Genomic DNA, 13,662 nt, shown 5'->3' with positions numbered 1-13,662 from the left:
ACGCTTATCGACATGAAAACCAACAGCTTAGCAGGGCTTCAAAATGGCACATATGTGAAAACATCACCTTCCAGTTACACCGTATGCATAGTACATCTTTAAATACTGACATGACAATTGAGCAGTCAGGGCTTTGTGAGACATTTCAAATCAGTGGTATAGCCCTTGCTCTCTCAGCTTCTTTCACCACTCTGGCCATGTAGTCCCCCTCCTAGTGCCAGCCAGGAGGTGAGGGTGTATTTGCCTTCCAGCATGGTGAGAGGAGCACCAAATGAAGCTGTAGCTCCTTTTGTTTTTAAAGGCGGGACAAGGAAAGGGCATGCATCACAAAAAACTCTGCCAGGAAACATCATGGTGACAACAGCTATCATTCAGGAAAAAACAAGCTTTTCCTTTCTTGAAAACAAATACCACAAAAAGTATTCTTGCTATCCATCACGTGTTCTTGCTTAAAGCAAACTACTGGTATCAACCAACCTTGGAATATCTGACATATTTTGACCCACAACGCAACATCCCTCCCCCGGGAAACAATGCAAGCCATCTTGTTGACTACATAACTCTACAGCGATCGATCTCTTACAAGTAACGCCCATGTGTTATAAACATCAGCAGAAACTTGAGAAACCGGATCCTCTTGTATTTCCATCTCCCCTAGACTCAGTATGGTATTTACTGTAGCTCAGTGAAGACCTGCAATACCATTTTAGACAGCATACTGGGACTTTAAGAATTATTTTTGTTCCAATTTGGCACAAAATGTAAAACATTCTGAAATCCTGCACAAACAGAAAAGACTGTTCTGCACCTAATTCTGGGATAGTCCAATTTATGAGAATAGTCTATGACCAAAGCAGAGTTCAACAGCCAATACTACATTTCCTGGAGCTGTGAGAGCTACCACAGCTACACAATCACAATTCAACCACCGCCTTTCCCTGCCCACAGGACCCCATGATGCACAATGACTGTTGAAGTCCACCAAGTACGCTCTCCATTGCTGACATCTACCTCCACCAGTAATACACTGGGGCTGTTTTGTGCTTTGGTTTGGGTTTGGTTGTTTGTGGTTTGGGTTTTTTTTTTCATTAAGACCAGGCCCTCTGAGTCATCAGAACTAGAAGGGGAAGAGAAGCTAATCTGGGGTGAGAAAGCAGAGGAAAAAGAAAGTACCATTCCCAGACTACTCTCTGTCACTATCCAGGCTTGTTACAGAGGTAGCTCTTAAGCAAACTTCACAGACAGGTGAGTGGCAGAAATAAACTGCTTTTGACAAATAACCTAGACACACATACCATGCACTTTTTTTTTTTTCCTTCCAAACAGAACTTTAAGTACTCTTTCCAACTCAGCACAAAACTTCAAGCCATCAAATAAAGTTTCCAAAACAGAAGTACAGTATAATTTTTGATGAAAATTAACAAATGCAAAAAATGCAATGTTCCTTCAAACACTTCAAGTTCCCGAGCCGTCTGGATAAAACCAACACTTCCTTCTTTTATTCTCTGAAGTGACATTATCAATGATCTGCTAACCCTATGTTCCTTAATTAGCTATGCTTGCTTTCATAGCTATGCTTGCTTTCATTCCAGTTTTATACTGTCTACAGCATGTTTTCCACACATGCACCTCTTTTCATCAAATACAACTTATTTTAAATCCTACACGCTACTAGTGGACTGTACAAGCGGATAAGGAAAGAGTAACTTCACTCCTCTACTGAAGAAACAACATTTATGTAAAATACCTATAAAAATGGAATTCTTTCAATACACATGAGAAAATATTGTTCTAGCTAATAAGTGTTCTAATCAGCAGTTAATTATTTGTGTGTGCATATAGCAATACAAACCCGTCGTATGGCTATCTATACATTCTCATGTGTTACATACACCTACACATATATTTTACACACTTGCTTCATCAACAAAACAGGCTACTGAGAGTGCCATTATGGAAAATATTTGTAACAAATCTTTTTTCCAGACCTGCTCCTTCCATCTTCTTGGCACTGAAGTCTGGAAAACTTCGTCTTGATATGTTAAAGTTTGTATGAATAGCAAACCAGAGAATTCAATTCAAGTTTAACTTCTGATTTAAAAAACAAGTTATGTTCAGCTTTTTGTGTATCAAACCTGAATATGTATTACAGAGATAGGACTAAAACTGTAATGTCAATTTTTGCTAAACTGAAGTCACGGTCAAAAAAAGAATCTCTACAGTGACTACTGAAAGTGACAGACTGCACTTTCATTGGAAAACAGGCATTTAATTTGTTAAGAAGAGGTTAACAATGATAATGTTCTTAGACAACAGCATCTGAGCACACACTGTGCATTTATCCAAACCCAAAATTTGGCCCTAAATCTTAATCACCGTGCATCTAAGTGTATCTTAACACTGTCTTGTAATAAAACTAGGCTAATATATCATACAGAGAATAATTTACATATTCATTGCCTAAATAAAAAACATTTAAAATTTTATAACAGGTTACAGTAAAATGCACTAGGTTTCTGTAGAAAAAGAACATTTCTTTCCTACAAACACTCAAGTAGTCTCTAAGCTCCATTGCAATATATAAACATCTACATTTTTGTATCAGAAGAAAACAAACACAATTATAAGTAATTTCTAAAAATCACTCGCCACCAAGCTGAAAAGGGAAATGTGTGCACAACCATACTAGTGGAAAAATTGCTATTTAATATTCAGGTTACTTACAGATTTGTTGTCCAGACTGCAAGATCTCCGCTGTCCATAATAAGGTGATTTCCATCCAAGAGCCCAGGGGGGCTACTAGAGAAGGCAGGTGTCGGAGACTGGGAAGAAAGAGAATCCATGCTCCCAGTTGGGGTGTCTTCTCGAGGAGAGCTGTGACTGTCAGCTAGAAAAGAGAGCACAAGTCAGAAGGATACTAAAAGAATCCTCTCGTGAACCAAAGAAGCCACTTTGGTAACAATGTCCTGAAATATGTATGAGAAGAAACTTTACTGTCCGATCTTCACAGGATATTTTGGAGGACAAGCAATCCCCTAGCATTTCCCAAAAGGTACCATTGCGCAATTTCCCCCATCATTACCACCAGGCTATCTTCACAGCACAATGTATTCCTGGTCCCTTTTTCAACATGTGTTTTATGTGGATGAAATGGTAGATTTTGGGGGTTATTTTTAGACAAATACAGCACTTCAGATAACAAAACAGTTTAGGCCATACAAATTTGCGCATCTCTCCAAAACACAGTCTCTAAAAAGAACTTAATACACATTTGAGGAAATGATTGCTCTCAAGTACCATAAGCACAATCCTATCAAATATGAAACAATGAAATTCAGAAAGGTTAGAATAAGCAGGAGACCTCTAACAAACATGCAATACCCAAGAACGTTACTTTTATTACTTCTTTTTAACGGTGTTACTTTTAAGATAACTCATTGTATTCTGATCTACTATTTGTTTTCATAGGCTACTCTTAGAATATTACTCTGGAGGCAACACATTCAGATATGAATGCTTAAGAAAACATTAAAGGAACATCATTCCTATCCCATGGACAATAAAAAAAGTTACCAATGTGGCACAGCAGTCACTGCAAATCATGCTGACACATCTAGCCAAACAGCACACTCTTCACTGAAAAGCTAACCTTCACCCACATAGCTTTTCCCTTTTACTTTTTTATTTAAACATCAGCTGTACATTTTATAAATTCTAAAGGTGTATTAAATGAGGACAACTGCAAACATTAAAGTGTCCAGCACAGCTAAGCCCGCAGTCTCAAATAGGGCCTGTGGCTGTCTTCAGAATATTAATATTTAACAGTAATAAAAGGCATTTCCAGCCACCCTTTACAAGGCTCCCTGCATCCCTTCCTTTCCTCCTCTGTCCATCCTACTCCCACTAGCACTCGTGAACATAGCCCACAGCCCTGCTAAATAACAACATCACAAAAGTCCCTATAGTGTTGACTAGAGACCGCTGACCCCGCAGTCTTGGTAAAGAGTTCTGCTCCTTTAGGGCAAAAATGAACAACCAAGTCCTAACGCAGCATCACAACAGTATCATCAAAAGATGTTAAAATATTGTGCTTGGTTGACAAGCCCTTCCGCTTATATACAGTACTATACAAGACAAAGTCCTATACAATATTACTTTCTATTTCTAAATTAATTGCTATCTGCACAGTGAACAACTAAGCTTAATTCTACTACATCAAGCTAGGCAGTACTGTTGCAACGGTATCTTTCATTTATTATTTTTTTCTTAATTAAAAATGCCACAACAATGAAACATGGGCAACGAAAAGCCACCTTCACTGGATAAAACCCTTCTCACAACTTTATTACTGCCTCAAACAGTTCAATTCCTTCTGCTTCGAAAGCAGAAATCTAACAAAGTACCCGTCCGCTTCCCCAGCCATCTCATCCTCACCCCCCTCCCAGCAACAGTCAGAGAACAACTTCCCTAGAGTAAAACAACACACAACTAAAATCATCAACATGATAAAAGTGATCACCTGGAAATTTCTCCCTAAAGAATCTAAATTAGCCCATAGTAACAGAGTACGATAAGCTCTGAGGAGGACAACGTTAACCTGGGAAAGCAAGTCACTCGCATTCCAGCCCAATCCTGCTCACCTCGCACCGCCTCCCCGCAGCCAGGCCACAATGCTGCCGCTCACGTTTAGGTGACATGAGAATAGAAGGGAGTGTCAGGTAAAAACTCATTTATTACATCTCATTTGCAGGTGTATGCGTCACAATGATAAACATCTGAGAGATGAGACAGTAATACTGCAATTTTACTTTATAAAGACATTGAATTCCTTAAAAGTAAATAGACTTAAGTCCTTTTAATTCATCACAATTTCTTTTCAAGGTAGTAGAATTAATGAAACCCAGGTTATCACACTATACACACTATATTAGAAGACCACATTTACCTCAACCATTCACTTGACATTTCTAAAACATCAGTAGAAAGGAATATTAATCTGTTTAATATTATGAACATGACCAACACACCACACCTCCCTACAAAAAGCAGAGGTTTTTCTGTTAAATCGTTCCTCAGAGCACAGAGAAAAATTAAAAAAATACTAAACACTTCAGACACGCACAGTAGAGTCTACATTGGAGACGGCAGTATACAGGCAATTGCATTTGACAGTATCATAAATGAAAACACGTTAAATCTTTCCTCAAATTTTACTTCTTCCTTCCCTTCTTTCCTGAGCCAGTGTTTTCTCACAGTCAATACAGTGTTGCAGTCTTAAGAATAAGATCGGGTTTTGAACACTAAAAACAAATCAGGTATTTGAACAGGAACATGTCTGCTAAATTCTATGGGATTAAGTAAACACCCTCTAAAAACATGTTCAAAGACATTTTACATTTCTGATGTTTTCAATTATCTGTTTTTGTAAAGTAAAACAATACTTTTATTCAGGAAAAGACAATTCTGTATAACTGCAAAAACAGATGACCAATGATCATCTAGCACACTTTCATGATTAAAAACAATATATGCTTGAAACATAAGTCTCCGAAATACAGTGTCACTGCTCTAATTTCAACAGCACAAGAATTTCACCCTGTATGTCGGTGACAAAAAGTTCTGCTAACTTCAGAAATTACAGTAACTCCTGTACATGGCAGAGGCCATAGAATTGTATCTAGTTATCTCTCTGTTAAGCTTAATAACCTGCTTTTAATTAATGCCTATCTCACGTTGGGCCAAACAGTATCTTCCAAAGAGTCTTTGTCTGAAGACATCAGCAGATGATAAAGGTAATGGAGAATAAATTGGCTGCTAATTAACATATTCACTGATTAATGCACGTACCTTCACTTTGTTAGGCTTTATTTTCAGGCATGACCCATGTAATATGCATTGCTAATAATTATAGTATCTCTCATATCCGGTTTTTGTGCTGTGTGAAGGTATTTAAACAATCTCATTTATAAGTTTAACACTAAATCTCTTACTGTAAGGGATTTTGCAATTTTGGAATCTTGGAATTTTGGCACCTGTTTTATAAACCTGTTACAATTTCCCATAGTTCTTTCTGAAGAGCATACATCACATCTGAATCCATGATTTTTTGTTGTGGTCCCATGAGTGCCACATTGAGCGTTAATTCCATCACTTACTCCTACTCATCAGTCCCCTGTCTGTCCACCCAAGGCCAGCACTTTTTTGCCACAGCTTTAAATTAATAGTTTCTGATGAGCTATTGTCTCCTCCTCTCCCCCTCCCCCTCTGTATGTTGCTTTGTGGAGCCAGTATAGATCCTAAACTATTAAAAAGCCTTTAAACCTTTGACATGGTTTGTTTGTTAAAGAGCGTGTTAAGGACATTGCTGGAATTGAATGAACTTTATGGTTTTCATTTTACTTCAGAATTCAGGGGCTCCCTAATACTGATAGTCTAATATTTGTACCGATTCTTTCCTCCCACTCCTCTTTACCTCCAATGTTGTTCTCCGGTGAGCAGCACTGTCAGGTTTCCCACTTCTATGAAAAGGCTGCCTGCCACATTGGACTGACAGGTCCTGTCGAAGAGGAGCTCCAGAAACTTTCTATTCCTCTTTTCTACTACTTGAATTCTAATGAGCTCTTCCACTAAAAAATAGGGAAGACGTGATTTCTTTTAAAGCTCATTTATCTCATTCTTCAAGCATACAGTTTGGTGTTCTTGGTGCCTTTATCTTCTCTCCCATTACACTCTCATCTTTGTGTGCCAAATAGTGCCAGAACAGATGAAGGACATGAGGGTTCTCAGTATAAAAGCAGTAAGTCTGTATGACATCTCATAAATTTCTGTCAACACTCCAGCCATCAACTCTTCACCTTTTCTTCCTTATATTTGTGGTGAGCCTCTGAGGGCTTTCAGCTTGGCCATCTTTCTAGAGTTGCCACCAAGCTGCTTCTACAATTCATCTCCCCATCCTACCTAAACAGGTGTAAGATCCAATTTTACTCTCAACAGAGTTAAAACTTGTTTCGCTTTCTCACCACCTTTTGCATACTATTTAAATTTTTTGACTGCTCAAATCCTTTTAAACGGTCATCTAAATTATCTTCTTGTTTCAATGTTCTAGTCACAACACTCATCCAAGCCTTAGAGCTTTCACTGTGACACTCCAACAGATACCCATGCTTTGCCTTTATGGCTTTTCATACTTCAGACCAGCCCTATCTAGAAAATAAGATAACTTAGGTTGATCCTAACTGTTTACCGGTTGTGTCTAGCTGGTACTACTTACCATTCAGTTTCTAACCCAAATAACCTTCCTTCTTTCCCCCTCCCCACCTCACGTCACCTTTTCTCATAATGAAAAATACCCACAAGGTAAGAAAGTACCTATATAGACTAAGCCTTACCTCATCTAGCTTTTCTCTAGCAAATATGCAACCCTCAATTCCTTTCCCCTTTTGTCTGGATAAGCCTTAGATAGTAAAGGCTCTCAGACCCTCCAGATCAGAAATCTGAACTCAGCTTCTACCTAACTGAGCATGACATGCCTCCCGGTTGCCTTTTTTTCTCCTTTTTCCATCTGGCTAGTCTAAGAATATTTTTTGTTGGCATCCAAAGTTGAATAAAACTGAAATACTTTGGCAGTGTCAATAATCAGATCCTTACTTTACTCCAAGAATTCCAAATAAGAAAAAACATTTGTAACAAAAAATACGGAAAGCAGAGTGCTAACACTATCAGTTACTTGCTCGAGTGACAGAGTTTTCTTCCAAATTCAGCTTAAGTAAACTAAAGAATTACATACTTCGATAATAAAAGAAAGAGTAATCTTTAACATCAACATTACAACCAACACCTATAGTTTAAGGGTGGCCAGAGGATAAAAACAGCTTATGAAAGTGAATGTTTCTGGAGTAAATGAGGAACATATGACAGGTTCTATTGCAATACACAGAATGGGCAGAAGAGAACTGTCATGTATGTTTTAAGTTCTGATCAGATACACAAATCATGGCAAAATAAGAGGACAAAAAACATGTCTTATTCCACTTTGACATAGTCACACAGGTCTAGTTGTGGACAAGGGGTGATGAGGAGAATTACCAAGGAGAGTAAGTTAAAGACGCTGCAAAATCCCTATTAGCACCTTTCAAGTCTGACATTTTCTGCATCAGGAGATGGGGAAGCAGCAGCTGCACTGCTGTGCAGCCACCCATCCTCCCCCATCAGCATCACAGCTGCATCCAGCTCTGACATAACAAACATTCATTCACCATAAATAGCTAACTTCCCACAGTAATACAGAAGTTTAACCAAGTAGAAAGTAGTTTTGCTCTTACGTTAATTTGTGCGTATGTACTATGTTTTCATTTTAATAGGAATCTCATAGATCAGGGATAGAAAAGAAATATGAGTATCATAAATATCCTCTGCCAAGCAAGAACTTAGTACCATGTGCTAGAACTTCAGCATATGTAGAAAACAGGCACGAAAACCGTAACTGCAGATAAGTTGTCTCACACAATTAATACAACTTGAAGTGATCCCATAATACAAAGTACCAATCGCTCTGGAAAGGATTCAGCCATTCCTGGAAAGCTAGAAATAATTCTAGTGGAGAAAGTTTTATGTGATATTCAGAGGGATCAGAGGACTCTGCAGTCAAGAACGGCCTTTTCTAGATGCAGGGCTGCATCCTTTGGTCACTATTTACAGTACAAACCATCCTGCGGTAATCACACCAAGCACCAGGTGAACTCAGACATTCTTCTTCAAATTTATAAAGTTTTCTGAACTAACAAAGTCATCTGTTTCTGAATAAATTAAGAAGCCGTGCACTTTCATTTATCACACCACTGAAACTGGTCAACAGAAATTTTTATTACTCACCTCCAGACTACAGAAAGTGCTATTTAAACACATAAGTTCCCCAACTAAGGTGAAATCATATAAAAGCAAGCTAATAACGATCTATTATTTGGTTAAAAATAATCATAGAGAATGCTAAAACTAAGCAAGGGAGTTATTTCACTGTTCCCACATAATTAGCACTTTGGAGGTCAGATTCCCATAAACAGCCAGAAAAATAGCTTTATACTACTGCATTCCATTATCAAAAAGTATCCATTATCCTCATTGTGTAGCAAATCCTATACACTGCAGTACTGCCTTAGTATGCAGTTAGTTCTTACATAAATTTAGACATCATAGACTCATACACCTTAAAACCAATAGAGCTTTCATGGAGCAAACGGACAGCAGACAGCCCAGACATCCACCAGTTTCATGCTATCTTTCAAAACACATGCAGTAAGAATTATATCTCTAAGCCAGCTATTTTTTTCTCTCAGACAAAATAATTAACACAACTATTAGAGTTGACTGCAGTTTTTTCCAAGATAAAGACCGACTTTGATATATTTTTCAAATGCATGCATGTACAAACATGTGTATCTTCGGCACAAAGTAGCTTTCCCACAGAAAGATTGTTTTTCCCAACTCCATAATGATTCAGATACGTCAGAAAAAGGAGGAAGCTGCACTAGACAGAATTTGCCTCAAGACTGGCTGATGCAACTCAAAAATTGTAGCCAGAAAGGTGGGTGTCTGAGTTGGGTCTAGGAAAGGGAAAGAAATATGCTCATCTGCAACTTACTTAAGGGCAAGTGGGGTTTTGGGACCGTGCCCCTGCCCTCCTCCTTTTTGATACTTCTTTGTTTATTTCTAAAATGCAAAGTTCAGTTTTAAACATACACTTAACCTGTAATAGCAAGCAATTATTTCAATAAATATCTCCCTCACTGCAGGTCCTCTTTCAAAATTCAGGAGAAATATTGCTTGGATTACTTCTTTATGTCAATAAAATCTGAAAGACACATAGAATTGTAGGTAAGCCTTTTGCTGAGCAAGCTAAAACGAAAATAGGTAAAGAATTCCAATTTATTCCTCAAGCTGTGGTAAAACAGTTCAAGACAGAGCCATGGATACAAGATTGGGGTGTTAATTTATATCACATAATTAAATTTTGAAACACAACAGAAATCAGATACAAGTATGCAGAGGGGTTCCTCTCTCTAGATTTGTGTATACTATGATAACAAGAGCAGTATCTAAACTCAGAGATTACTCATTTTTTACCAGAGCTTGCTTGGCAGGAACCCACACACAACCTCCAGCCTTACCAGGCTGGCCAGATGCCACATATTCATTTCATGGCTAAAAAATGCAGTGATGAACTGAAACTACTTCCTGAAAACTCTGACAAGTAGTAAGATAAATGGATCGTCCCGCAGCTTTCACAGTTGTTTTTTGGTAGCACTGAGCGTTCTGGGTTTCCATAGGTCCAGGCAACACATTTACCTATGGTCCAGACCTGTACTGAAACCTACCAACAGAACAGCTCTAATCAATGAGAACGATAACCGTGGAAAAACTAAAGCAGATCAAAAATTGGTACAGTGCTATAATTGGGGCTAAAAGTTCCCTAATTCAGCAGTGCTTCTTAAACGGCATCAAAAACTCCGAAGTCCACGGAAATATTCTGCCATGTTTCCCTTTCTGTTATGTTGGCAATTCAGCCACTGATCAGCTGGAAAATGTCTCTGTAAGGGTCCTTCCACCTCCAAAAGGTAAGATGTTCAAAAACTTTTTTCGTGAGCTGTGAAATAGAGTTAATATCATGCTGTTGTCTCCTCTTCTCTTGCTATTTAGCTAACTTCACTTGCAATTACTTCCCACGACTTATTAAAAGAAGTTTCTTACCGATAATTCCATACCCCATTGTGGTGCTTGGATAATGACAAAAACTTTCTGCTCTCACATTGTATATGTGATGAGTCTCTCATAAGAAAGCTAGTCTGAAACATTTTCAGTATGCTGCTGACACCCAGCTGTGCCTCCTTCCTCGTTTTATTCACCTCTCTCCTTTTGCCATAACAGTGGCTTCATTAGAGGGATGGATGAAGCAGGATGCCTATGGCTTATTAAAAAGACGACTGAAAACAAGCTAAGCAGTCCTTAAGCAAGTTTTATCAGCTGTTTTAACTGAACATCCAGGTGACAAATTTGTTGAGGAACCTACTGATCTCCCAGCTGATGATTTAAATGGCAGCAATTAGGAAGAGAGATTTCACTACCTCAATGTAGTTAGGTCAACATTTTCTTCCGTGCTTGGATTGTTCTACCACAATCCACGCCTCTGACACTCCAGCGTTAGATGTCTTGCAAGTGCAATTTTTTATTTTTTAATACTTCTGGCAAGGGCTCAGGGTTGGACTCAGCTGCACTGCGGAAGGGAGGCTGTGGAGATGGCTCAAGGAGGCAGCACACAGGCAGCACCAAGCAGAGTTAATGGCCGGGGAGACAGAAGAAGTGAACGCACTCATCATCAGTGAATTTGTAGCCGTTGCAGAGCAACAGAAACCCACTTGCTCAGTGGGATAACCAAACCTGACAGGCATCATGCATCTTCTTGCTCACAGATACCCACTGACACTGTCTCTGAGGCTAATTCGCTTGGCCCCAGTCAACTAGTCTTCAATAAGACTGCAATCCTAGCCACACTAGTCCCACCACTATTACTCCTCCATGAAACCCCCTAAGTACTTCTTCAATCTCCCTGTTGGTTCAGCAAGTTGCAAGTACAGCTGAGAAGGAAAGAAGTGATAGTAATGTAATTCACCCTGCACTAAGTGCAACTTTCAAAAGAAGAAAACAGAAAATAAAAGGGAAAAAGGAAACCAAATAGGATAAAGACTCCCAGAAGCTAATGGAAGAACAAGAATACTTTTTTTTCTGATGGAATTAAAAACACTGACAGAGCGGGAGCAGAACAGGAAGAGGAATCATATCTTCTAACTTGCATACCAGCCTTTCAGAAAGTTCACCACCTCCTCCCTCCAAGACCACCTCTGCCATCCATGTCACCGGTGAAGGGAAGCAAGAGCACGCCATGTGAGGAAACACCTCATTCAGTGAAATGCACACTCTCATCTATAGCAAACTGACTGAAGAGCTGAACAGCTTCAAGTCTTTGTTCTACTTAAACTCTCGTGTGCTGGATGAGAACATTTACTTTCAACCAACAGAGGTTGGCCAGGGCACAGCTGGCATGTAGAAAAGATACGTCAGTGATTTCCAATGCCCAGGATTAATGGCTTTTAGCATGCCAAATTGGCCTTCTTACAGTATTATGTGCCCTTGCATGTCTGTGTGCAGAAGGTAGAGAATTAAAGAGATGATGGATTATTACAGGATAGAGATTTTTAATAATGCCTGGCCTCAAGGAAAGACTGACCCTTTCTCCCGAACTCCCCATTCCTTCTTTAAATTCAGATTTTAGTTTTAAGTCTATTCTTATGCCCTTTCTCTATACCTCTGACTCCTGTTGTGTGCATGTGTGTGCACATGTGGATGTGTTTATTTCGAACATTTCTACAGCCTCTAGATTTCATGTACTGAAAGCGGACCAGTACTAGCAATGATACTAAGGCAATTCACACACCAACCATGAAGATTTGACACACATCGTTTGAAAAGAAGTTAGGAGATGTTTACGACATTATGACAGTTAAATTTGCTTTCAGATAACTGTGCAGCAAGTAGGCTGTAGCAAGTAGATTTCTCACAGGTATAACAGTGGCCATACAATGTATATTGTGTATACAAAGCAGGGGCCAAAACTATTCCATACCTCCAAGAAAACAAGTACCTTCTGTGGACCCAAAGCTTTCCAAGCACTAGTTGGTTATCTGATAGGAAACTAGGACCATATAGGTACCCACTATTACCCAAGAAAAAGCTTCACCTTTACTGGCAGTAGCTCAAAAAGACTTTTACTTTGTATAGCACTCATTCTACTCAGAGCCATCAGGTAGAAAAAGCTGTGATAGATCAGGCAGAATTGCAGGAACTATTCTTGCAGCAAGGTGAAATACAGAGTATCTTAAATTCCACATGGCAAACCGCAATCATCCCGATCTTCCCCTCACAACTAATATCGGTGCACCTATTTTGTAACAGCATAACTGTGTGTTCTGCTCAGCAGTTAACAATAGCTTTGTAAGCAAGTGTTGCAAGCCCGTATGGCTTTTTGATATGCCTATGTAGCTGCTTTTCTTTCCATTTCCCCTACTATGTGCCAGGTTACAGAAACACTTCCAAGCAGCAGATTCAGAAATAGCAAGAGTTCAAGGCCAGGTTTCACACCTGCAACCTTGCAGCTCTGGGCTGTTTCAGCCCTGAAGACCAGTCTCCTCATTATAAATCCAAGGCTTCCTCTAACATCCAGGCTTTAGGTTCAGTAATTCCAAGTGAAGTTTATGGTTTTTTACTTATTTGTTTGGGGCAGGAAGGGATGGGAGGAGGAGGGAGAGGGAATACTGCATGGAAGCTATAAAACCATTACATGTATCACATTTACTTTGATGAAGAATGCCACAGTAGTTCACGCAAATTAATTTATCACTCAATTTAAGACACTCACTCCAATTCCCACAAAAAAATATAATCAAAAAGATGTACTCCTATTCAACACTAACATACCATTCATATTTTGGCTACCTTAAATACTTCAGAGCATAATACAAGTTAGTACAAAGTTTTAAGGGGTTAAATAGAAGTTTAATTTTTATTTCTATTGGAATTCTACACAAGAATCTGCTTTCTAAAGCACTGTGAATA

General features: G+C 38.9%; 1 protein-coding gene across 1 annotated transcript in view; it reads right to left on the bottom strand.

Annotated features, from left to right (window-relative positions):
• The window catches only part of ARHGAP10 (Rho GTPase activating protein 10), a gene marked incomplete at both ends in the record, with an annotated part of 154,114 nt that overhangs the window by 22,130 nt on the left and 118,322 nt on the right, over window positions 1-13,662 (bottom strand). Inside the window, one exon of the mRNA XM_082482767.1 lies at window positions 2,725-2,887. Within this exon, the coding sequence (XP_082338893.1) occupies window positions 2,725-2,887 (163 nt within the window). The remainder of the gene's footprint in view (window positions 1-2,724; window positions 2,888-13,662) is intronic.

Source organism: Vanellus vanellus (assembly GCF_965231255.1).
Source record: "Vanellus vanellus genome assembly, chromosome: 4".
In the NCBI taxonomy this organism is placed as follows: domain Eukaryota; kingdom Metazoa; phylum Chordata; class Aves; order Charadriiformes; family Charadriidae; genus Vanellus; species Vanellus vanellus.
This window is presented reverse-complemented; position numbering and strand designations above follow the sequence as displayed.